Source organism: Pogoniulus pusillus, chromosome 1 (assembly GCF_015220805.1).
Source record: "Pogoniulus pusillus isolate bPogPus1 chromosome 1, bPogPus1.pri, whole genome shotgun sequence".
Lineage (NCBI taxonomy): Eukaryota > Metazoa > Chordata > Aves > Piciformes > Lybiidae > Pogoniulus > Pogoniulus pusillus.
This window is the reverse complement of record NC_087264.1, coordinates 38880744-38907467: the sequence shown is the minus strand read 5'-3', so window position 1 is coordinate 38907467 and position 26724 is coordinate 38880744. Positions and strand designations below refer to the sequence as shown.

Sequence of the window (26724 nt, the reverse complement as noted above, 5' to 3'; positions counted from 1 at the left end):
TAGTAGTGATGGCTTTATGAAAGGCATTTTCCTTATCATTTCTCCCATCAATATGTCTATATATGCAGAGAAAATATTTAAGATAGAAATCCAAATAATTGAATGTATGAACAGTTCCCTTAAGTATTCATGCTAATAGCAAAGAGCCAGTTTTGATTCTGTAATTTTACACTTGTCAATTTTGATTCCTTGAGTTAAAAACTGATGTAATTCTGAGTGTTGGAGTGGGGGAAAATATCTGTTTCCCAAAACCTGAGGTTAGTGTGTGGGGCTGCAGTTCCCCTGGTCTGTATTGTACCACATTATTCATGGGCTGAAGGGATGGTGGCAGCATCTCATCATCTCTCGTAGGCATATTTGTAGTGCACTGTCCTTAGTAAACTGTACTCCCTTAGCCTGTTGGCCCTGTGCCTCCTCTGCTGCCTCCTGCAAACCCATTGCTGGTGAAGAGAGCCTGAAGCAGTGGCAGCTGTAATGGGTATCAGTTAGCACAACACACCGTATGGGCTCCTCCATTCCTGTCTTGGATACATTAGTAAGACAAATCCTGCCGGGAAGTTGGAGTAGGAGTTCTGTCTGCATAAGGGCTTCAGCACTCTTTGCTTCACTGTTTTGTTTTCACCTCCATGCCCTGTTACTAAAACATGGGCAAGTGTGGTATTTGTAAATACTGTCATCTGTCTTCTAACCACACAGCCAGTAAAGCTAATGAGTAACCTATTCGTGTTGAGGTATTCATCCTTCTGATACTGCTAGCCATTTGACCTTACCATCCTCCTAGTTTCATACTAAAATGCAGTTTAGGATTTGTAAAACCAACAATATGCAATAAATGGTACCAAAACAGAGACTTTCTACTATATGTTTGTGTTCATCTGCTCCTGCTATATTTCAAACAGATAATTCATTGTATGCCCATTCTTCCTCTTACTGCAGAGTAGATTATATTTAAGTCAAGATTAATGGATAGATTCTGATGTTAAAACCCAGTCTCTGAGCCTGTGATTCCCTAGAGGCATATAGTGCATTAGTTTGAGCCAATATGCTGCTTATCGCAGATACTATGACACTGTCTTAAATGACAGTTTACTGTACTTTGTTACTGCTTACTCTGCTAATAAAATCACTATATTGTGTTCTTGATAATTACAATATTAAATAGAAACTTAATTGGATTACTGCACATTTAGATACAGATAGTTCTTAAGTAATTGTCCACTGTAAAATTTCTGATACTCATTTTTTTCTCTCATGAGGTGTGTTGTGTCGGTGTCTAAACTTAATACATAGTTCAGACACCTTGGCTAAAGAAGTGCTGAAAAGAGATCTTAAGTGGGATTTTTCAGTTTAGTTTTTCATTTGAATCTTGTTGGGTTTTAAATCTTTCCATAAGTTGCTTTCATTTGCCAAAGTCCTTAAAATAAAATAACTTCTGGGTTCTACAGAGAAGTCAGTAAGTATTGTTAATTCAGATTTTTTTTTCCCTTAACTTGGAAATTGTTAGAAGTCTTGAGCATCAGTTAGTCATTTTTGCTGCATAAGCAGATGATCAGAATTACAATTCATTCAGCTAAGTTTATATAATTTTATGCAGTTACCCTCAAAAGCCCCAACTTTGTTCTCCAGAATGAAACTACATAAAGACTATACTAAAACTAAAATTTGTTAAATCCATGGCACTTGCACTTTAATTCTACATATCTTTGTAAGTGCCTTTTGTAGAGGAGCTTGGTGCAGAGTGGTTACATTTTTCATTTCATAATTGAGTGTTTTCAGTGGTTAAGCATAGCCCAAATTTTATCCAATTCCAGCTTGTGTTAATGGTGCTACACTCACACTGCCTTAGCACCTGTTATGGATTTTGAGTCATCTGGCAGCCCGTGGGACTTAGATAAAGAAGTACCAGGTGTCCTGCCTGTCTCTTAATTGAGACGCAGTGTAAACAATATAGACTTGGCAATATGGTTATAGGAATGGATTAAAGCCCAGCTTTGTCTGTGCTGATGAATCGCAGCTTTTCCTTCCTAGATGATGTTTAAAACCACTGAAGAATTTAGGTAGCTGTAGGGTCCAATGGAACAACATAAAAATAAGCAGTATATCAAGGATTTTCCTAGAAGGGTGATGCTGCAGAATGTTAAATGTCTTGAGATTTCTCATGAAAAAGTAAGCATCAGTTACAGCTTCTGGCAGAAATTTAGCCAATTTCAGAATGCTCACACTCTAAAACATGAAGATTCTTATACCAATTCAGATAAAGTCAATGCCTTTCAATACAGGATGTGTTAGTAAACTAGGCAGAAAGCAATAGAATTGACTTGGAAACACTGAGAGGATGCATGTTTATATAGTCTAGGCTAACCTTGCAGGACTTTCAACCAGTTAACCAAAGGGTGGCTATACTGGAAGCAGCCTCCTTTAGCTGTGAGATTAGTACTTGTAAGTAAAAAAAAGAATAAAATCTAAATGGCAAACATACATGTTTGCCCAATAACTTGTAATTTAGCATAACAGATTTATTAAACCTTTTAGTAGTGTAAAAAATGAAAAGTAATGTAGTGATTTTCATTGTATTTAAAGAACGATGCAGCTATCTGCATTGGAAATGAATTACAACATCTGGAGTGATGTGATTAATTTGTGTAGCTTTATCTACTGTATAGTCCCTTATTCATGAAGAAACACACCTCAGAAATTGCCTCAGAAAGGCCTTTTGCAGTTACAGCTTGTCTCGAAGGAGATTTTTATTACAGATGATTAGATAGTACATTGTATGTTTGCTTAAATTCTACAGTCTTAATCTGTGACTTCTTTTGTACATTTATTTTCATTTTTTACATGAGATACCTACATAACTTAGTAGCTTGTAGTATATACATTGCTTCTTGAAATTAGTGAGTTGGGGCAATTAACACCGAGTACCTTACACAGTTTCAAAATGTTTACATGAAATGTAACAGAAATATTTACTTCTAAAATACAATTTGGATTCCTTTGAGCTTCCTGTGGCATTTTTATCAGTAAGAAAAGACATTGTTACTTTTTACTGCAGAAGTGCTGTGTCTAGTGTTGAAAATGTTTTCAGGAGAGAAAAATCTCACCTGTTTGGTAGTGTCAAGCATAGTAATTTCTTTTTCTTCTTTCACCTAAATTAATTGCATCAGGAGGAGAATGAACAGAATTCTGCTTTATGAATCATCAGTGTTGTGGCTAAGTCCCAATTGCATATGCAGAAGCTGCTTTCATTTACAGCATAGCTGTGTAAACAGATGCGTGGAGCAAAATATTTATAAGCTATTTTCAATTTTGTCAGTATTTAAGAAACAGAAAATAACCCAGGCTGACTTGAGGATGTCAAACTGACTTAAGTAAACAGAAATTGTAACTGGGGTGGGGGGGAAATCTATTTGTATACTGTGCAAACTAGATGTGGAAATCACTGAAATACAATAGATAGGGAGCACCATGATGCCACTTCTACAGAGTCACTTTTCAGAACATAAGAGAACTTTAACTATTCCTCTCAGTGTGGCCAGTTGATACTGATCACCCACCTACATACAAGCCACAGCTAGTGGCAGGGCTTCCAACACTGGATCAATAGCAGCCCAACTCACATCCTTCAGTCTAAGAGCCAACAAAGAGTACAAATTGCTGTGACTCAGTGTGAGTTCGGCTGGTTTGACAGCCAGTGCACAATCTTGTCTTTTGGAGTGAGATTTCCCAGAAAAAAAATCCACTTCTCTGATGTGTGGGTTTTGTCCTGTCTTCTTTTAGACGTTGGGTTTTGCTATGGCTAACTTAGCCTTTCAGCTTCGATAAAGCCTTGGTCCTAACCTGTACTTGTTGTCTTTTTAAGGGAGGCAACCTTACTTTCACATTTTGATGCCAGGAATTGTATCTTGTTGGGAAAATCTACCTGTCAGAGTGGATGCTTTTACCATTTTAAGTAGCAATTAATTTTACGTGGAGTTTGCACGTCCTTTTCAGGCCAGGGAGAGAGAAACTTAAAATCTCTTACCAGCATATGCTATTTAGTGTGTGTCACTGTTCCTTTGTTTCCTTTGGCCTTTAAAATCCTTGGAACACTTTTGTATGTTGACAATACAACAGATTTGATTCTTTTCTAGAACAGAAGCAGTGTCCTTCTGCATTTGCTGTGGAAACATTTGCTTGTAGTAAACAAGAGGGTGTCATTTTATATAGCTTTTCTTAAAATACTAATAATCTCTCTTCTATCAATAGTGTCTACATGCAGTTAAAACGACCTCTTGCAACTGTCCATTGATCCCACAAGCAAGTATCTCTGGATGGAGGATTTTAACTTTCCATTAAGGATAGAGCAGTGCTTTGGTTTCTGCTTGTCTATTTTCCAAATGCCTGGCTGACAAAGTCTTACTTTCTACAATCATATCAATATATATTGACTTCTTAGATGATTTTGCTAACAGTTGGAAGTGCCAAGGATGCAGCTGTACATGTATTTCTGACAGTCATTTGTAATTTGACAGGAAAAAGTCCATCTTGCTATTTAGAAATGCATTCTCTGCCTATCTAAGAGATATTTCTAGGCAAACATCAAAACCTCTTCTTATTCATAGCAGTGGAATGAAAGATTCTCAAGCACTACATACTGTGTTTGTATCATATATTCCAGTATACATTTATGTTGTAATATACTACACCAGTGTGCACGTATATATAAATACAGAGCATCAGGAGAGAAGAGTTATTAATAAAGCTTTCAGAGTGTCTTATTTTGCTTTTTCTGAATGAAAGGCACAGCAACAGGAAAATAAATTCCCAAAAAGCTCATGTTTTGAATCTCTTTTTTGGGGGGGTGGGGGGGAAGATTTCTGATAATGTAAGTTGCTTTTTGTAATGGACTTCACCAGCCCCTCAACAGGGGTGTAGGAATGTTTGCACAATGTTGTTGAGCTTGCAACTTTGAACTTCATAGTTCTGGGGTGTTGCTTGAGCTATAATGATCTTGATGTGTTTTAATTCATCCAGATATTATCTTGAAGTTGTCTACTAAAACAAAAGCTGAGGCATAACTTTTTATTGTTGTATCTGAGGTGATAAATATTTTCTGTTGACTGTTGGAAAAATCCAGTTTCTGCCATTGATGACTTCACAAATGCATTACCTTTAAATTCTGTTGAACAAATTAAAGACTGATCCAACATTACAAATATTACACTGTTTTATCACATTAATGAACTGTGCATCGCTTCATCCCTTGATTAAGTTTATTCATTGAGTAGGGTCCTCAGCATTCATCCTTCCCTCCAGAAGCTGCTGAAGAAATCTGTCTTGCTAAAACATTTTCTTTATCTTCTTATTCTATGTCTAAACACTCTCAAGACTTACAGAACTAGTCTGTTGATCTGATCCATGAGCCTCTGAAGTTCACAGGTATCTAAAGCTTTCACTGCCCCTCTCCTCTGGACATCCACTGCCTTCACATGCACTAGAGCTGCCTAAGGCATTGTTTATCCTGAGTAGCCAAATGCCCGGTTCATGCCTCTCTTTATCGAACAAGTAGGTAGATATTTGCTCATCTGACCTGCAAAGCACCAATGCTAAGAGTTTTGATGGTATACTCACTGGATTAGAGCCCAGTCAAGTTCAAGAGGAAGTTAACACACTAGTTAGGTCAGGCAGCCAGGAAATGAGAGAGCAGCTTCCAGATCTGAGGCCACATCTCCTGCCTCTTACAAAACTGTTCTAGCCATTGGGACTGAGGACATTTTGTAATCAGACACACTTCGTTCTGTGCCGAAATTGCTCTTCCTTTCATAAAAGATCTCCTTTGACTCACAGGGAAAGTACATGCTGATCTCTGTAGCCTAATGGTTATGGTACTTTCCTAGGAGAGGAGAGTTCCTGGATTCCAGTTCCTTGCTCATTAATCAATCATTATCAGATGGTCTTTGGAGCAGGCACTAGGATTTTTTTTTCTCCAGCTCTTTTCTGAACCTAGCACTTAAGTGCTCTAGTAGTAGCTAGATCACAGAATTGTCAAGTGCCGTATCCTTAAAGCCTCAGAAATCTTGCTTCATGTTAAAACTTCTTTTTCTGCATTTTTTTCCAGCCTCAAGTTGATGAAATTTAGTATTGGTGTTCCCTGAATTATCGTAACATAGTAATTGTGCATCCACTCTTCTTTACCTGCAAAATATTAGATATTCTAAAACTGAGAAGTGTGAATAACAGAAAGAAAACATGTGGTCACAATAACACAATACATCTGTGGAAATGACTAGACTAATTCAACAGAAAGACTTGAAAGATGGAGACAGTAGAAGAAGCTGAACAGTGGGAAGTGTGCAGTGTTGTGGAGATTGCATGGTTAAAATTACAGGAAAGGAAAAGTAAAGACTGAACAACTAGAGTTGTGGGAAATGTAGCAGAAGCATTTCCTTACCAAACTGAAGGATGACAAAGGTATGGATAAAAGAACTGACAATGTGAGGGAATTGTTTTGCATTTAAAGGGTGGTGGATGAAGATGCAAGGAGGAGAGCTGGTTTTCCTGTGTTCTTGTGGCACAACTCCATCCTTAGTGTAGACACTAGCCTCATTATGCTGAGTTAGATTACAGCACAAGACAGATGTTTATCCTCCAGAAATAAAAAAGCAAAGTATAAAACTGAGGACAATAAAGGAAGGGAGATGCAAAATTCTAGGATAGGGGAAACAGTAGTAGACACCACGACTAGTTCTGTGATCTACACAGCAATAGACTTCCAAGGTAGGTTGGTGGTTTATTTGGGGTTTTTTTTGATAAACAGCAAAGTGGAGAGAGAGTTTGAGAGGGGATTGTTTTCTGGGCACTTGCAGAGAGCTAATGTTAGACATAAGAAGCCACATGGAGGAAAGAACACTTGTCAAAAAATGCCAATGTGAGTGAGAGTGGCTGCCTGCATTAACTGACTGGAGGCAAAGCACAGTTTGGATAAAATTGATCAAGTAGCTGTGGACTATAAAGTTAAACTAAGTTGCCTGCATTTGTTCTAGACTGATGCCCAGATAACCAGCAATAGAACAAGGGGACACAGTCTCAAGTTGTGCTGGGGGAAGTATAGGCTGGATGTTAGGAGGAAGTTCTTCACAGAGAGAGTGATTGGCATTGGAATGGGCTGCCCAGGGAGGTGGTGGAGGCGCCATCCCTGCAGGTGTTGAAGAAAAGCCTGGATGAGGCACTTAGTGCCATGGTCTAGTTGACTGGATAGAGCTGGGTGCTAGGTTGGACTGGATGATCTTGGAGGTCTCTTCCAACCTGGTTGATTCTATGATCTGAGGATGCCTCATCTGAGCTGTGTTTTCAGAAAGTGGTCTTGCAGTGCTCTGAGTAGATATAAGGAGCAATAAAAATTCATTGAGGCCAGAAAAAAGGATATGGCAGTAACAGATTCTTTAGCCAGTGGCTCTTACTTAGGAAGTCGTTTCTTAGATTATGCAAAAGGAATGTGCAAGACACAGATGTATTCTGCCATAGGAATCTAAACAGGGCTTGAGTTAATAATAAAAGTGATGCCATCAACAGTGCTGGAGAGCTGTTCAGTAAATCATGAGATGTTCTTTTTCAGACAGCATAGGAATTAGCAGGTGATCAGCCAGCCAGACTTGCAGTGCTTCTTCCCAAGTGCAAGTCAACAGGTCTCAAAAAATTGCCCATAGTAATAATGGAAAGGGCTGTATTTTCAGTATTAATAGGAATAACTGGAGATTTAGGGGATAAGTGAAACGGGTTGTAATGCAAATGAAATTTTACCTGGAGTGACTACAACCCGATGACCTATAAATGTGCAGTTCCAGATTTTCTTTTCTTGCACTGATTGCATTTTTTAAGACAATCTCTTCTGAAAAAGTACAATGAAATAATTAGAGGTTTTGTTACACTCTCTGCAGATTATATATCTGCGAGTTATTCGCTGACAGATTTGAATGAATGAGTCCCTGTATGATTAATGTATATCTTTGTGCTAGTTTGAAGCAAGCTAGAATTCTGTGTCTCAGAAGCAGTCTCTTTCACAGCAAAACAAGGGAACACAGTCATCGGCTTCCCCCTTGCCAGCCTCTCCACCCTCCTCTATAGGTTCTGGGAACACAGCCAGTGTTCCCACCACTAACATAAACACTGATAACAAAAACAACAACAATCCACAGAGTTCGGTAGGAGCCTCAGGAGCACAGGCAGGTACCCAAAATCAGAATGTTCCTAGCAACAATCAAAACACCTCAGGGTTGGCAGGCATCCCAGGAGGACAGGCAAATAATCCCACTAATGCTAATACTACTACTAGTGCTGGTAACGCTAGCCCAGTCAGTCCAAATCCTAATGACACCAGCTCAGCCAATTCGAACCCCCAGCCAGCAGACCAGAACCAAAATCCTCCTGTTAAAAGCAAGGCAGATTTGAACTCACAAGCTCCAGGTCAGACCCCTAAGGATACAAATGCTCCAAGTCAGACCTCCAATAATTCAAATGCTCCAGGTCAGACTCCTAAGGATTCAAACCCTCCAAGTCAGACTCCTAAAGATTCAAATCCTCCAGCAGACACATCCAAGTCTGTTGCTGCTCAGGCCCTTCTGGCACCTGCTAAGGCAAAAGCTAAGACAAAGAGTGGTTCGCAGGAGGATGTAAGAGATGGGACCTCTGGTGATCAGCAGCAAGAGGAGGAAGAGGAGGCAGTTAGTCTGCGAGACCTTGTAGATGTGCTGAGACAACAATACTCAAGTGAGAGGAGTGCTGTGAGGTTAGCTGCCAAGAGAGAGGATGGTTCCCATGAGTTTAGGAATGCTATGAGGAAGATTGTGTTAGGCCAGGCACCACCAGAACAACAGGAAGAGGAGGAGGAAGATGACATCCAAGGCTCCAAGGATCCACTCAGAGAGGTCAGGGAAGTTAGGAAGGAATACACAAGAGAATCAGGTGAGCCAATCCTAAGCTGGCTAGTGAGATGCCGTGGCATTGGTGCTAATGCCCTGCAGGTAGGAGACAAGTCTGCCAAGCAGCTGGGACCACTCACTAAGGAGAGTGGAGTGGACAAACACCTAGCAAGTCCTCTTGGTAGGGTTAGCTTGTGGACACGCCTTCTGTTGGCTGTGGCTATGAGATATCCTTCCCGAGATGATTTGCCATGGGCTGCCAAGAAGTGGAACACCGTTGAGCAGGGAATTAAGCTTCTGAAGGAGTTTGCTATGAAGGAAGTGCTTTATGGAGATCATGGTACTCATGAGCCTGACGATATTCCTTTGGGAACAGGTCTCATGAAGAAGCTGATTAAGCTTGCTCCTTCATCCTATGCTAACATCTTGGCCAGTAAATTCCTAGCAAGGAGTGATAATGGAAGGTCTTTCACTGTTGGTGAATTCACTGATCAGCTCAGGCAGATTGAGGACAGCTTGTCACATTCTGGCCTAGTCTCTGCCATACAAACTATGACCACAGAGATTAAAGATACCATGAAAGAACTGAAGGAGGATCTCAAAAACATTACCAATCTGGTAAAGGATACCATTCCTGCATCATCTGAATGGGTGCATGTTTCTGCAGTCAGGAACAGACGCCCACCTCCTGCAAGGCAATTCCAGCCCAGGAGGAGACAAATTCCACCCAGACAGCAGCAATCACGTGCGTCACTGTGGATACTTCTGCGTGACACATACGGGGAGAACATGAACAAATGGGATGGTAAACCTACTTCAGCTCTTTCAAAGAGAGTCAGGGAACTGCAGAGTGGCAGAAACAGAGGCAATAATGCCAGGAAAGTAGCTGTCACTTCTTCAGCTCCTGAGAGCAACTGCAATTGTTCCAACAGTTGCAGTTCCTCTCGCAACAACACCAATCACTGTGTACACCCTACATGCCATGTTCAGCATTAGGGGTGCCCTGCCTCCAGCCAGGAGGAGGAAAGGGATAGTGGAGAGAACCGAATCTATTGGAATGTATTCATTAGGTGGCCTGGCAGTTCAAGAGTTCGGAAATACAGGGCTTTAGTTGACACAGGTGCTCAGTGTACTTTATTGCCATCTAATTGTAAAGGGACAGAGTCCATTTCTATCTTTGGAATCACTGGTGGATCTCAAGAGTTAACTAAGGTACAGGCTGAGATCAGTTTAACTGGTAAAGAGTGGAAGACACATACTATTGTAACTGGTCCTGATGCGCCTTGCATTCTGGGAATTGACTTTTTGAGACAAGGTTGTTTCAAAGATCCTAAGGGTCACAAATGGGCTTTTGGAATAGCATCTGTAGAGATTGAGGATGATAAATTGAAATTGTCTGTTAGACCTGAACTTTCTGATGAATCTGCAGTTGTGGGACATCATGACATAGAGGACCTGGAAGTGCCAATTGCAACTCAAACTGTTCATCATAGGCAGTACAGAACTAACCGTGACTCTTTGTTGCCCATTCATCAGCTGATTCGTCAATTGGAGAGTCAGGCTGTCATCGAGAAAGCTCATTCACCTTTCAACAGTCCCATCTGGCCTGTGCGCAAACCTACGGGCGACTGGAGACTCACAGTTGACTTTCGTGCCCTCAACGAGGTGACGCCACCCATGAGTGCAGCTGTGCCGGACATGCTGGAACTCCAGTACGAGCTGGAATCGAAGGAGGCTAAATGGTATGCAACCATAGACATTGCTAATGCTTTCTTCTCTATTCCCATAGCAAAGGAGTGCAGGCCTCAGTTTGCATTCACCTGGAGAGGAATCCAGTACCAGTTCAATCGTTTGCCTCAGGGGTGGAAACACAGCTCAACCATCTGTCATTCAGTCATCCACAATGCACTGGAGAAAGGTAAAGCTCCAGAGCACATCCAGTACATCGACGACATCATTGTGTGGGGCCAAACTGCTGAGGAAGTCTTCGAGAAAGGTAACAAAATCATTGACATTCTGTTGCAAGCAGGTTTTGCCATTAAGAGAGACAAGGTCAAAGGACCTGCCAGAGAAATTCAGTTTCTGGGAGTGCGGTGGCAGGATGGTCGCCGTTACATTCCTCAGGATGTGATTAACAAAGTCTCTACCATGGCAGTTCCCACCAGTAAGAAGGACACACTTTCTTTTCTTGGTGTGGTGGGATTTTGGAGACTACACATTCCTGGTTTCAGTCAGATTGTCAAACCTCTGCATGATGTGACTCGTAAGAGAAACAATTTCGAGTGGGGACCTGAACAACAAGCAGCCTTTGATCAAATTAAGCGAGAAGTAGTCCATGCAGTGGGCTTGGGACCTGTGAGATCTGGTCCGGACATCAAAAACATTCTGTACACGGCTGCCAGTGACAATGGTCCAACTTGGAGTCTTTGGCAGAGAGCTCCGAATGAGACACGTGGTCGTCCTCTTGGTTTCTGGGGACGTTGCTACAGAGGTTCAGAGACAAATTACACTGCAACTGAGAAAGAGATTCTAGCAGCCTATGAGGGAGTGAAAGCAGCTTCTGAAGTGATTGGAACTGAGTCACAGTTACTTTTAGCTCCTAGACTGCCAGTTCTTAACTGGATGTTCAAGGGCAAAGGTTCATCACCGCATCATGCCACAGATGCAACCTGGTCTAAATGGATGGCTTTGATAACCCAGCGAGCACGAATGGGTAATCTTGACCGACCTGGTCTGGTGGAGGTGATCACCAACTGGCCGGAAGGCACAGACTGTTCCAAACCTCCAGAGGAGAAAAGAACTCGTGCTGAGGAAGCTCCTCCCTATGGTGATCTCTCTGATCAGGAAAAGAACTATGCTTTGTTCACAGACGGTTCCTGTCGTCTTGTTGGGAACAAGCGAAGATGGAAGTCAGCGGTTTGGAGTCCAACCAGGAGAGTTACCGAAACGAAAGATGGCGAAGGAGAATCCAGTCAGTTCGCTGAGGTAAAAGCTGTTCAACTTGCTCTTGATGTGGCTGAACGTGAGAATTGGCCTATCCTTTACCTCTACACCGACTCGTGGATGGTAGCCAATGCTCTATGGGGTTGGCTGAAGGACTGGAAGAAGAATGGTTGGCAGAGGAAAGGAAAGCCTATTTGGTGTGCTGATCTATGGCAGGACATTGATGCACGGCTGGAGAAAATTCCAGTGAAGGTGCGGCACGTAGACGCACACATGCCCAAGAGCAGAGCCACTGAGGAACATCAACACAACCAGAAGGCAGATCAAGCTGCTAAGATTGCTCAAGTTGATACCAACTCTGAACTTGACATTGACCTTGATTGGAAACACCGAGGTGAGCTGTTCTTAGCTCGGTGGGCCCATGACTCATCTGGACATCAAGGCAGAGATGGAACATACCGATGGGCTCGTGATAGGTCAATTGACTTGTCTATGGACGCTATCACCCAAGTCATCTATGACTGCGACATTTGTGCTGCTATTAAGCAGGCTAAGCGAGTCAAGCCCTTATGGTATGGTGATAGATGGTCAAAGTACAAGTATGGTGAAGCCTGGCAGATTGACTATATCACTTTACCTCGATCTCGTTCTGGCAAGCAGTATGTGCTAACGATGGTAGAAGCCAGCACTGGATGGTTGGAAACCTATCCAGTTCCACATGCTACTGCACGTAACACCATTGTTGGTTTGGAGAGACAGATCTTGTGGAGACATGGAACTCCAGAAAGAATCGAGTCAGACAATGGTACTCATTTCAAGAACAATCTTGTGAAAAACTGGGCCAAAGAGCATGGTATTGAATGGATCTATCACATACCCTACTATGCACCAGCTTCAGGGAAGATTGAGCGCTACAATGGTTTGCTGAAAACCACCCTCAAAGCCATGGGGGGTGGAACTCTGAAAAACTGGGACAAACATTTAGCACAAGCTACCTGGTTGGTAAATAGTAGAGGTTCAGTAAATAGAGCAGGACCTGCACAATCAGATTTGGTCCAAACAGTAGACGGTGATAAAGTTCCTGTTGTACGTGAAAAGAATCTGTTAGGGAAAACTGTTTGGGTATTTTCTCCTTCGGGCGAAGGGAAACCTGTCCGAGGGGTGGTTTCTGCTGAAGGTCCTGGTCATACATACTGGGTAATGCAGGAGAATGGTGAAATCCAGTGTATTCCACAGAGAAATTTAACTTTAGCTGAGAGAGCTTAAATTCAGAGTGTGTAGCATAAGTTGTTAGGAGTTTTCTGTTCTAGGTAACATCGGCGCCCAACACTGAGAGAATCTACAATAGAATCTACAGTACGTGAGCACGAACCCAATATCACCTGGGAGTCCCTGTTCTGAGCTTTTGAATCACCTACATCTGATTGAAGTGTAAACTGAACTTGTATATATTGTTTTAGTGTAAATATTGGTTTAGGTTAGATTGGATAATTCTCAGCGATACTCTGAGCGAAGTAGACAGGGGTGGATTGTGCTAGTTTGAAGCAAGCTAGAATGTTTTGGTACAAGAACTAGATAACGGGCAGTGAAATGAAAAACAATTGATGTCAACTTCTCTCACAGTCACGCTGAGAACTCTGGGAAGAAGAAGAAAACATTCTCCATTTTGTTTCTCACTCTTGCTTTGGCCTTAGACCTGGTCACATCTCATTAACCCTGCTCCTACTAACCTTGCTCCCTAACCTCTTGGCTGCACCTCTTTTCTTCCTGAGAACTGGGGTAAGGTTGAGAGGGCCGGGGGGAGGTGTTGGGGTGGTTTGAGAGCCCCTCCTGGGGACTCAGGTTTCTGGGAGGGGAGTTGTGCTTTTGTATTGTTTGTCCTTTGTATATTTCTGTATATATTTGTATATAACTGTATATATTGTAAATAGCTGCTTGTAAATTCTGCTAGCTGTAAATAAATTGCTTCATCTATATTCCCAGGGTCCGTCTGAGTTAGCTGGGGCAAATTCAAAAGTGTGGGGGGGAGGGGTAACCCCCAAACCATCACAATCTTTCTATTTCTTATCCTTTTTATCCTTTCTCATTTGTGCCAGTTAGCACCTACTTCAGAAGCAGAAAACTCACTCTCTGTGCCAGAGTCTTTTCTCCATTGGTTTGTCTGCACGTCCTTCCCACTCCATCTTAATTGCCAATGCCAGTGGCAACATCCACTGGCAGTAAGAATACAGCTTGCATCGCCCTATTATTAGTAGCCATTGACTTTGTGTGCACCACTCAATTTCTAGGTGCTAATAACTCTTCCCTAGAGAGCAGCATTTTAAAGAAATAAACGTCTAGCCTATTAGAAGTAATGTAGAAATTAACTACCATGGGTTTCTGGTCACTCTTACAGATAGTTGCATTCAAATCCAGAATGGAACTAGGTTATCTCAGCCACAGAAGCACACGAATTTGGAGACTTAAAATAGAATGTTCTGAAAGTGTATGTGAATAGAAGATAAAAGTATCTCTGTCTCAGCTCCTCAATTTCTTATATATAAAAGGAGCTTTTCTGAAGTGTGTCTCTTTTTTTTAGTGCAGAATGCAGCAAGCTTTGGACTGGGCATCTACATCACATTTTTAGTTTTGTTAAGTGTTCCATCTTTAACACATGGTGTTGTGGATTCCCATGATGAGCAGCAACCTGACTAACTGAATTACTTTGAGTATACTAAGTGTGCATTTGAATCAGACTTTCAGAACTGATGGAAGCATGTCCTTTCCACTGTGTAATGGAAACATCCTCTCAGTCAGTATCTGTGCTGATACTTCTTTATTTGGTTAGGAGATAGGTACCTAGATTGAATTGTCACATTCAAAGTGGTAACTTTCCTTCATTTTTGTCTTATTTGTGTATAAGCTTTGGATATAATAGGATAAACTAAAAGGTTTCCTTTAGGGACTTCTGAAAGTAGAGCATTTTGAAAGCAGGTAGGTGTCTCCACCCTACTTTTTCATGAAACATTTTACCCATTCAAGCAGACTTTTAAAAACAGCTTGTTTTGATAGGAGCCTTTTCTCCTGTGGGCCTTCAGCCTTTGCTTCCTGGCAGCACCTTCAGTGCGAAAAGAGAGTGATCAATTGGGAGACTATCAGTGCCAGCATGCATAGAGTGATAAGTTAACACACCACTGGGAATTTCTAGGGCCCACCAAGATACTTCACTTCTAATGTGCTAACAAGCTCATTTTTCTACCTCTTGCCTCTTCAGTTATTTTTTTTTCTCAGAAGAGCTTAGAAGTTGAGTGCATCAGGCATAATGAAAAGCTCTGTAGGAGGGAGAAGCAATAACCCCATTTTTCCCTTTTCAGCCAAATAGAAAATTAGTTTCTGGTAATACACAAAGGCCAGTATTTTTTGTGCAAGGGGCACTGCTGTGAATCAAAGGACTCTATTAACTGCAGAAAATTCAGCAGCTGTGAATCTCCCCCAATGAAAAAAGTGCTTTTCAACAAGTTGTGAGATACGTAGTATTATTTAGACTTCAACCATCAGATTCATCCTCTACCACTTATACATAGCCTCCTAAAAACTGCTGTATTACTTTCCTCTGTTAAGGCTCAACGCTGTGTTTATCCTCTAACCTAAGAACCATTACAATGGGAGACTTCTATATTTTCTCTTGTCCCAGTGCTTCTGATAGAACTTCTCCAGACAGATTTTTGCTAAGGTTCAGGTGTCTCAAGATCCAGAAAGAATTCAGAACATGAATTTTTGGAGGAAAAAATATTTCCTGCTCTCACTATGTAACCAAGTTGTGGTCTAAGGAAATACAATGAAGATTATTTTATTCACTACAAGTTGTTTTCAGGTAATGTACTCTTTAGGATTTAGAGATATTGCAACATCTGTAGATTTGCTGTGCAGAAAACTGCAAAAAGGTTTTGTGAGGAAAGTTCTGTAGCTGTTGAAGTGTAATTTTATAAGCTAAGATGAAGGGTGTTGTGTCCAGCTTTAATTTGGGGCTGAGAGTTTTATTGCTTATCCTTTACTTCAAATAGTATTGTTGCATATTTCAAATGGTAACACTTGTTACTAAAAACACTTGTCACTTGTAATGCAGTTCTTATGTTCGGATTCCTAAAAGATGTGTGCAACATTCATATTACCCCCATTTCACAGGTGGTGAAACTGAGTCAGAAAAGTAGTTTGCTCACTGTCCCCCACAAAAAAAAATGTGCTGCAAACCTGAAATCAGATCCCTGAACTTGCAAGAAACTGATTCTTAGTGCATTCCTCCACAGCATGGTGATTTGTTTGGGGTCTGTTTTAGGAAAAGGGAGCTGTGTGAGGAGAAATGGATCTCACTGTCTGCTAAATGTGAAGGAAAAAAAAGACAAAAGTGTGCACAAGCATAAATGCCAGTGAAAATTTCTGATGGGTTTATGGTTCTGAGAGATAACTGGAGAAGGCCTCCCTTGTTCTGTGTATTGAGTCCAGCTGGAGGACTTCAGAAGTTCTGAGAGGAAAGGTTAACTGATTTCCCAGTTCAGGAACTACACGACACAAAGTCAGCATGGTAGTTTTTCTTGATAATTGTATGTTGCTGCCTGCTGCTCTACATTTTGACAGCCATTTCCATAGTTGCTTTCACGAACAGCAGAAATAGTCTCTCTTTTTCTTGCTCTCTCTGTGCTAACAGCACAATCAGGCCTGCTGGAACAAGAAGCCTGGAGAGGGTTCTTCAAAAGCAACAACATTTCAAGATACCACTCTCTTGTCAATAATATCAGAGAGTGAGAACACAGGGAAAAGGAAGAGGCATAGCATTTTGCTGTCAGTGCCCTGCCGACACCCTGTTAGTCAGCATTTAAGGGTCCTGCAGACATTTTACAAATACTCTTGCTTGTTTTAACAGCACAATTCGTGAGGTGTTTTTCCCAATACTCAGGATTTTGCTGTGCATTTTTCTTACCTATGTGACGGTGGTTTATTTTTTAGGGTTTATGGAAGCAGTTTGTCATGGAAAAGTGCGAAATCATTTACTTTGTTAACGCTAAGGTTCTCTTTCGTGCTGTAGTAATGGTTATATATTTGATTGTGACCACAGTTCAGGCAAATCAGTTACTTCAAAGAGTATTAGTGGCTGCTGGGGAGGGGGGGGGGGGGGGGGGGGGGGGGGGAATTGCAGCTAATTTTGCATCAGACACGAACAAAAGGTAGTTGAACCACGAGGCTTGCAGCAGTTGTGTTTTATCTTACAGCTGACTGTGCTATCTGACACACTGATGTAATATTATGTAAAGAACTGAAAACAAATGCATACAGTCACTGAAATACATGATATGCATTTAACAAAACCAAGAATTCTGAATTCCTAGGTACTGGTATTTAGCAGTTACAGTTGTAAATTCATCCTTAATTCTTGGCTAAACCAGTTACGAAGAGAGAGCACGATACCTGCAGACAATTGTTCAACATCATCTAGAGCCTACAACATTTGAGGATTTTGCTGCCCAAGTTTTCTGTCCAGCACCTTACCACCATTTGCCCTCAGAGACAGGTAAGAAGTACAGTAAAGAACTGATTTTATACAATCTTACTTGAAATGCAGTATCCTTACTTATAAAGGCTAAAAATTCAGACCAGTGCACATCATTAAGAGTTAACCATTAATTGGAAAGAGTTTATATACGTATTTGAGAATCTGGTCAAAGCTGCCTTTAAATCTTTATTCTGCCTGACATTAAGATTTGGCAGATTGCTTTAATGCAGCACCCAGACCCTGTATTTTTCCTGTGAACTCTTATCACATTCTCATGCCTAAAGTCTCCATGGAAGCAATGGTACTCCTCCATCAGGGCTAGTTTAGGTGGATACATTATTTAATCTAAGCACACCTTCCTCATAAGAAAGTTTTAAGCCTCACTACATTTTAGAATGTAAAGATTCTAAACTGGAAATCTGAGAGCCATGCAATCATCCATTTATTTCTGGGCTATGAGCTGCAAAGTTGGTTTTAAGGTCAGTTTTGCCTTTCAGTAAAATACCTGTTTTATAAGAGGATACTGCATTTTCTGTTACTAATGAGAAAATCCGTAAAAGAAAATTAGTAACTCAAGGCCTTCCTGTTCTGACATTTCTTGAACTCCTTATGATTATTTCATTATTTTATTTCCCCTCTTTTTAGATCATTAAATATCAGTTCTGTTTATCTGAAGGTAAGACAAAGTGTCCAAAAAACCCCTTTTGTTCCTCTTACTTTTACTAGAGCACTAAGCTTGTAACCAAATTGTATGCAAACTTTCCTCGTTTCCCTCGTTCACACTAAAAAGAATTTCACACTGATTGAGAAATGACCTCTACATCTTCTTAAAGTTGTAGTCTTTTACTAACCTCAGGTCTGCATGAAGCACTAACACTGGTTCTGGGATTAAGGTAACTAATGATAGAGGCAGTTGTTGAATGAGTAACACTTTATTGTGTTGACCTTTGTTCCTCAGCATGAACAAGTAGTATTGGATGGCAGTGGTGTGTTTTGTACCCTTGTACTGTCTTTCATTGATGTTGCAAGACATGCTGCAGTGATAACATAGGAGAGAAGGAGAAGAAGAATGTGTAACACTTGAAATTCCTTGTTCAGAAAACTTTAATGACAAATAGATTAAATGCTTCTGCAGAAAAGCCATAAATCTAAATAAAATAAATGTTGTGAGAATAATTTGGCAAGTTACCTTAAAATTTGTTTTTCAGTTGCAGAAATATGAAGAAATAAATACTAAAATTATAGGAGTGTTGTCATAGGACTACAGAAAGTATGAGTCAGAGATATTAAAACATTGACTGAGACTTCTTTGCTTGAAAGGTATAAACCCTTCGTAGAATGGAGGTGCAGTTTCAAAATGCACTAAGTGGTGTAGTTTTGCTACTGCAGATAGTCAAGACCAAAGGGAAACAAAACCAAAAGTAATTTAAAATTAAATAAATCAGTAAAAGACATTTAATATACACATAAATACATATATAATTTAATGTATGGAAACATACAAATAGGAATAATCTGTAACTAGGAGCACTTAAAACAAGAGCCAAGGATGCCAGTCCTTGCCACATTTCCTACCTAATGCACTCAATAAATGTTCAACAGCAGACACTTTTTATGGCTAGTACATGTTCTAGGGCACTGACATCTGTTCTGCCTAGTCATTCTTCCTCTAGTTGACTCCTTCAAGTTAAGCAAAGATGTGTTTCTGTACTAGTTTGGTGTGCTGGAGAACACTGCTTCACAGCAGCAGTTCCTGTATTTAAAAGTTGCCATAGCATGCTTGGTTCTCTCATACCATCTGGAAAAAGATTGTGAATTTTAGAAGCCTGATTTTAGACTTTGTCTCAAGTGTAAGAATTTTCTGTAGAAATCTTATCAGTAGGAGCCTGTGATGTATTCCACTTCTGCACATATGCATGTGTGTGTGTGTACAACAAAGCATGGTGTCCTGTCCTGAGGCCCACATTATTCCAGAATTCTTCAGTGGAACTGATCTAGTGTCAGAATCAAATGATGTGTCCCCAGACACACCTGTCTCTTGAGATTCCATTTCAGCCCTGGGAAGCTGGAAATCCTTGGACAGTCCTGCTTGCAACCTGAGGGCTGACCTCTGTTTGATGTGGAGCTCCTGTGGCTCTGTTACTCAGCTGTAGGACACAGTGCCTGGAGTAGCACCACATCATCTGCCTCCACACTGGCCCTGAAGGGTGCAAATTCTAAGCCCTAAGGCAGGTATAAATTAGCACTGCAGTCATCTGCCAAAAACATTAGCCCAGGTTGTGGGCTTAGCCTGAAAACCACTAGTTTCCAGTTCTAGTGAAGGCAGACCTGTAAGTGAGGTGACTGCAGATGACCCAGACCTATGACAGACCACTATCCTGTGAAAGAGTCCAACAGATGTGCCATTAAAGAAATAGATACTTCTGAGTCTCCAGGATCCCTACAACAGAAGGATTTCTTGAAAGATATGTATAGAGCTCTGAATTGTGCCAGGATTACATGTAGGATTGGCACTGGTGTCCTGCCTGGGAATAAATCCACACGCAGTCACTACTTCAAGATGACAAAATGTCATCTTGAAAAGTTCTGGCCAGCTACTAAAAATATATCCCAGTTGTTTTTTAAAATACCATCTCATTTACATCTCTGGGTTTGCTTTGTCTTTTTCCAAAACAAAAAATAGTTGACCAGAGACTACAACAAATTTCCAGCTTTTAGTTATTAGAAATTTGATTCTTAATCATAAAACAGCTTAGGTTGGAAGAGACCTTAGAGATTACCTACAACCTCCCTGCCATAGGCAAGGTTGCCTCTCAACTAGGCTTGGTTGCTCAATGCCTCATCCAACCTGGCCTTGAACGCTCCCAGGAAGGAGGCATTTACAGCATCCCTGGGCAAATTGTTCCATCTCCAAGATTACAGTTGGTGAATATTTAGTTTTAATAAAACATTATATACACTTTCTAAGATCTGTAGGACTTGTGAAGCTGCCACGGCCCATCACCAAGTATTGCAATGTTGTTGTGATCTCTTTGGTCAATTTCATCACGCCATTCTTTTCATTTGAGCTGTGAGAATTGGAGCAGAGAACGTTGCCCTCGGTAACAAACTCTGAGACTTTCCTCAGACTGACATATTTGTTTTACCAAAGGCTCAGCCCTCAGCAAAGGTAGTTTTCTTCCTTACAGTTGCACTCCCATACATGATTGTGGCTGCTGTTTTATTTAGATACTTAGTTTGCCCTGTCAAAATAGCTCACAAGTTAACCTTCTCATGGTTAGTAACATCACTACAGTAGTCTGTGTGTACATTTAGAAAAAGTAGAGATTTACCTGCACTTAATCACAGAGGAGTATTCAGTTGCCTCTGTATTTTTCCTTTTGTCTCTGTTAGAGTAACTGCAAATACTCTTGTTAAACAGACTAACCCCTCCCATGCAGCTATTGAGTAAGCCAGATTTCTGTGACACTAGAGTAGGCTGAGGGCACTGTCGATGGTAAACTCGATGATATTGAAGGACTTATTGACCCCATAATGCTAAGACTCTGAGCTTTGAAACTTACAGATGTCTTGGTTTTTTTTTTCTCTATCTTCTCCCCCCCCCCCCTCAAAGTAGGACCTCAGTACATCAAATATGATAAAGAAGAGTCCTCTCTACATCAGTCAAAGTATTTTCCTTGTGATCAAAGCATCAAACTTTTTGACCTCAACAATCATTCCTATATTTTTAAGCCTGTGTTCAGAACAATTCTGAACTCTCAGAGAAAGTGGGGGTGCCATCACACAGGCAGGGAAGCAGGGAAAGGTAGAGGTAAGATTCAACAGCCTGTGTCTTAATCCCTTCTGCTGCTTACTTGACCTGCTCTTCTGCTGTATAGCTTTGACCTGGAAATCTTTTAGGCCCTGTAGTACTCCTTCACACATGAGAATTGTTGTGCTTTTCTCATCATAGAAAGGTTTAAGCAGCACTGGACAGATTGGGAACTTTGCCAGAGGGTTTGACAAATACTGGTTGACAGAGAGGAAGAGTGTTACTCAACACTTAAATTTCCAGACAGGTTCTGAAGAGCATTTTTCAATGAACATGGGCACTGCCTCTCTCTTGCCATAAAACTGGGTTTTTTTTCTGTGTTGTTTCTCATGTCTGGCTCTTAGTTCTTTCACTCATACCTAGTTCCAGTCCTCCCAGGTTTTTAGACCATCTCTTCCCCACCTTCTCAATCTTGCTTTGCAGCTGCTTTTGCGGTCTGTCTTTCTGCATCTGCTCCTCACTTTCTTTCTTTTTTTCCTCATTTCCTCAAATTAGTGAGACATTTAATTGACTGGACTGTAGCAAGGCTCCACTGGGCATGATGGACAAGCTGGCCAGATTTGAACTGGAATCTTAAGGGTGACAAAGGGATCAAGCTGTACAAAAATTATTTCCCCTATCTCTGGAGATCAGTTGAGGTGTGCTGAAGTATCTTAAAAGACCATCACAGTTTACCAGCATTCACAAATTGTATTTTCCTCTGTGCTCATTCTCAGAAATGACACTCAGGAAAACGTTGATCCAGACAAGAAGATAGGATAAAACCAGAAGCACTGAGAGTAGTCTTACCCTGCAGCACCCTGTCAGGCTTCTGCTCAGTGAATTTTTCACCTCTTTCAAAGTCAGAACTAATGAATGAGATGAGTCACGGCAGTATGTGCGTTATGATACCTCCCAGATTCCTCCACCCCACTAAGAATGTAGTTAGGAGTCCATTATACATTGAAATAGTTGATGTCTCAGTCAAATAACCAGCATATTATTATTAGATGATCCTAGGATTTTCAAATCAAGTGTGAAAATGTCACATTTCAACTTTGCTGATCCACATCCTCATTGAGAAACAATGGAAATGGCTTTACATTATAGCCCCAAAATATCGTAGCTCATCAGGCTATGATATTTGTTGCTTCTCAAGCCTAAAAGCTGAAAAATACGGATTATTTGCTGACACTTGTTCAACATCTTAAAAATCTCAACGCATCTATTTTAATTATTTCATAGAAGTTTATAGTTGTAGGTCAATTATCAATAAAGCTTTCTTATTTAACCCTTTTTTTAATACATATATTGGATAACTAATTTCATTATGTAGAGAGATAAAGTTAATAACTTGTTACACTGAAGATTTTTAAACTGTGAAGGGGAAAGAAACTGCAAGATTTCTGTGTACCATGTTTAGTATCCACATCTGTGTATGTGCCTGTATATGTATGGATAGATATACATTGCTTACCTAAAACCCAAAGAAACTTAGTTACTAATCAGTTGGTTGGTTGCTGTCAGACATATTAAAATGCCATTATTCTTCACTCTTCTGGTGTGATACATTCAGATGTGAAAATCATTTTACATGGCTTCTGTTCTTTAATAGCTCTAAATCAGTTCTTTGGGGGAGAAAAAAAGAGGGGTTAGGAAGGGTGGAGATGATTCCATGTGAATCTGTGCTCTTGTCTGCAAGAACTGGAAATAAAGATGTCACGATACAGTGGGAGTAATACCTGGGGAAATAATGGGGAGCTTTTGATGTTTTCTTTATCCAACCCATGATAAAATTTTCACACTCGGGTTTGACCCTCTGGCACAGACTAACTTGCTTAAATACTCTGGGGTTGTTTCTTTATGCTGGTTTCAGGAGTCTTACATCGAGGCTGGCAATAATTTTAGCATACTTAATACTGTGAAACAGCTGGGGAGCAGAAGCCATATATCAAGTTGCCATTTGGTTTTCCTTCTCAGTTGTGTGTATGTGTGTATTTAACTGTTTTCACAGACTTGAAGCATTTCAGACAATGTTTAAGATGTATCTCAGTTGCTATTAAATAAGGTTGATGGATCTGGATAATGTTACAGAATTCTTTTCTTTCTCTTTCTCTTCCTTTTTTTTTTCCTTGTAATGCTTAGTTGGTAAGTATGATGCCAGATTTCAGAGCTGTTGCTTCATTGCACATAACTAACTCATCACTCTCTTTAACCTATAGCATGAGCAACAATTGCATAATGAAATTAGAGACTCCGTTTTCTGTGCTCATCTGTTAATACCCTTCAATCTCTGCGGCTCGTGTCTCATGTCTCACACCTGTTATCTTTTATCTTTTCTCCTCCCCCTTCCTCACTTCTTTCCACTCCTCCTTCCTCATCACTTCTTCATTCTCAACAAAGAAAGAAATGCTGTGATATTTCTTCTCCTTCCAAAACCTCCACTAGAAAGCATTGGCCACATCAAGGTAAAGGGCAAAGGCTTGAAACGGAAGGTCTTTCACGCTAGCTGTGAATGGTATGCTGTGCAAAACAACAATGGTTCTTTTCTGTTCTCTAACTTCCACCATTTGCAATGCTTTAATTCCTTGTAAAATTAGAACAAGATAGAATTTCAGAAAATGAGAGTGCATGTTTCCCTGCCTGCCTCTTTCTGTAAGGCACAGTGAGTCAGGCATTATCATGCTTTTCCAGATTGTTTGGCAATGAAGTACGTAGTTCATGAACAGAATTACTGTCACCAGCTGGGGAACAAATAACAGCCCTTTCTCCTCCCTGTCACTTCGACGGGTCGCGTCAGTTTGAAAAAGGAAGGACTGTGCCGTCCCCCTGGAGCAGGCAGGTGATGGACCAGGCAAGGAGGACAGACAAGTCACTAAATCAGAGGTTTATGACAGCATGTTTTAAATGTCCTTTTAGATTTCTTACCTGATGACCTCATTTGATTTTTAGAGAAATCTTTCAAAATAAATAATCAACTTTGAATGGGTTTTGCACCCCTTATATGTTAAATGGATATAAAGGGAGGGAGATCTTCGGTTCTGATTATTGCATTATTATTTTAAAGAATTACCAGTAATAGCATGATGTGGAAGAAATAGCAAGTGATTTCTGGCTTACCGAAGTCAGCAGGAGTTCTCCCATTGACTTCTGCAGGACTAAGCTTCTGCCCATAATACATACAGGTCAGAAGCGATCAGTGGCAACTGAGGTAGCCAAATTCAATCAGGCTGTCAGTCTCTGTAAACAGCTAATTAAAATGAAATTTGGTTTTGTGGATCTGAGTTCATAGCATTCATTTTCTGTACATGGAAAGAAGATTTTTTTGTTCCATATTCTCTCCTTTTCCTTCTGTATCTCTATGGAAGATGATGTGGGGATGGGCTGTTCTGTAAGGAAGAGCCTTGACCTCTTGCAGTGAGGACTTGGAGCCCACTGGAGGGTAGCTCTGGGCACTGGGCTAATGAACTACAAATCATTGTCTCAAATTCATCTTGTTCCTTTTACAAAGAAACGTTAACATATAATGCATCCAGTTAGTATGATCTGTTCAAGCTTCTGCCTTGTGGGCCCTACAGGACTATGCATTTTGAAGCACCGACTAAAGTCGGGATGGGAGATGTTTTCTCTCCCATTTGGCCCCTTACTCACTCCACCTCTTCAGCTGCATTCCTAGAGCTCACTTCACGTGCAACAAGCTGCTAACCTTCATCTTTTCTTTAAAGACTGGATTATTCTGGGTTGTGGTTCAAATTAACTCCCCATCCCTGTGAGGGACTTGGAGGTGTGCATTCTCCTGGTTAGAATATGGCACACTTTAGTGCCACCTCAGTTGCTGAGAGCATGGGGGTTCTGCAGTCTCATAGCTCAGTGGTTTCTGCCAATCCTTTTTCTCTAGAGGTGGATTTGTGACAGTGGCTAGCTCCACATTCATTAGTCACCCACAGCTGGTAGAGGGCTAGGAGATGCTGTGGGATTAACAGCAGCACTGAAATCCCTCTCTGCCCCTTGTGAGTAGACCCCACACTGCAAATGTGGAAGGTGGTACTAACCTATCTGGTTCTTGCTGTCCTCTGCAGGCTTCTGCCCAGAGACTCAGCTGGGAGAAACTCCAACAGCAGCAACAGCACAGGGGGATGGAACAGACTTAGCCTCTCCAATGTCTCCTCGGACTAGCAAGAGCCGCATGTCCATGAAACTGCGCCGCTCCTCTGGCTCTGCCAACAAGTCCTAAGTGATGAGATGCCTGCAGCTTTCTAGTGCACAGCAATCAGCAGCCACCCTTCCCACAGCAACTCGCCGCTTTCTGTTGAAGGATAATGTCTCTAATGTGTGTGCCCGTCCCTCCTTTGTATGTTTGTTTTAAACAGTGACACTGGAATTTTACTTTAATATTTTAGCTGTTGAATTTTCCCCTCAATCTCCAAGGGGCCATTTGGCTTTCTTCTGGTTTTATTTTTTTTTCCTGTTTTGTTTTTCCAGTGCAGTTTGTCCCCATGCACCTTTTATGTTCCTGGATGATTACAATATCGTAACAGTAGTTATCTTTAAGTCTGGTTGATCTTGAGTCATATATGGAATTGGAGACTGCTGTTTGATTACACTATATATTTATTGTGCCCCATTGCAATTTTCTCTGTAACAAAAAAAAAGTTATGTACAATTTGAAAATGAATGTACAATTTTAAATTGAAATTGCATTTGTAAAGTCTTTGTCAGATGTCACAATGTTAATGCACAGGATGTGTACAGATTATTTATGTTAAGAATAAAATAGTTCAACAGCCTTTCAAGCATTACAGAGTCCAAACGACATAACTTACTCGTAGCACCAATTCCTTTTTTCACAAAGCAACCTATCATTTTGTAACTGTGCAAGTGATGCCATAATCTTTGCTGGAGGAAAAAAAAAACAAACAAACCCAAAAATCCCACAACAATCACTGTACTGAAACACTACTTATGCTTGGCTTCCAAATGTTTTTATCATGTTTGCTTTTCCAAGTGGTAACAATAGTAAATGCCATCGCATTTCATTATTTTTAGCCTTCATCACCAGGCTGCTGGGTCTAGCTGTATATTCTTGTTTCTCACATTTAAAAAAAAAATAATAAAAGGGTAAAACAAACTTTAAAAAACAAACAGCTAAAAAAAATTAAAAACAAAAACAAACAAAAAAAAACAGCCAAACAACCACTTTCCTGATAGAAATTAATTGCTCTGATGATGTGTACTAGGGAAGAAAAGGGAATGTGCTCCGGGAGCCTGGCCTGAAATGCTGACAATTCCAACCCTATGAGTGCAGATCACTGCACGCGTTCCACCCACCCAGAGATGTTTTCCTACAGAAGATGAAATGCTCACATTTTGCGTCTGACGGACAACAAAAATGCTGTTAACAAAATGGAGCATGGCGTCAGTACTAACTGCATGTGTAAATATATGGGCAACAATAACAAGATAAATTATGTATTGTCATTCATGTAGTATCTACAGATTTGTAATGGTTGAAGAGAAGACATGATATTTAATAATGCAATAAAATTATTCTTATCACCTTTCGTATA

At 40.7% G+C, this 26724-nt stretch overlaps 1 protein-coding gene across 3 annotated transcripts in view; it reads left to right on the top strand.

The window, feature by feature from the left end:
• RALGAPA1 (Ral GTPase activating protein catalytic subunit alpha 1) overlaps window positions 1-26713 on the top strand; it is a 145074-nt gene extending 118361 nt beyond the window's left edge. For 2 of the 3 annotated variants that reach the window (XM_064148965.1, XM_064148955.1), the window contains 2 exons: window positions 17261-17385; window positions 25237-26713. In XM_064148965.1, the coding sequence (XP_064005035.1) occupies window positions 17261-17385; window positions 25237-25391 (280 nt within the window). In that variant the 3' untranslated portion in view covers window positions 25392-26713. Of the gene's footprint in view, window positions 1-17260; window positions 17386-23560; window positions 23676-25236 lie in introns of all 3 variants that reach the window. The other variant, XM_064148946.1, reaches the window with a different exon arrangement.
• Window positions 26714-26724: the final 11 nt, after the last annotated feature.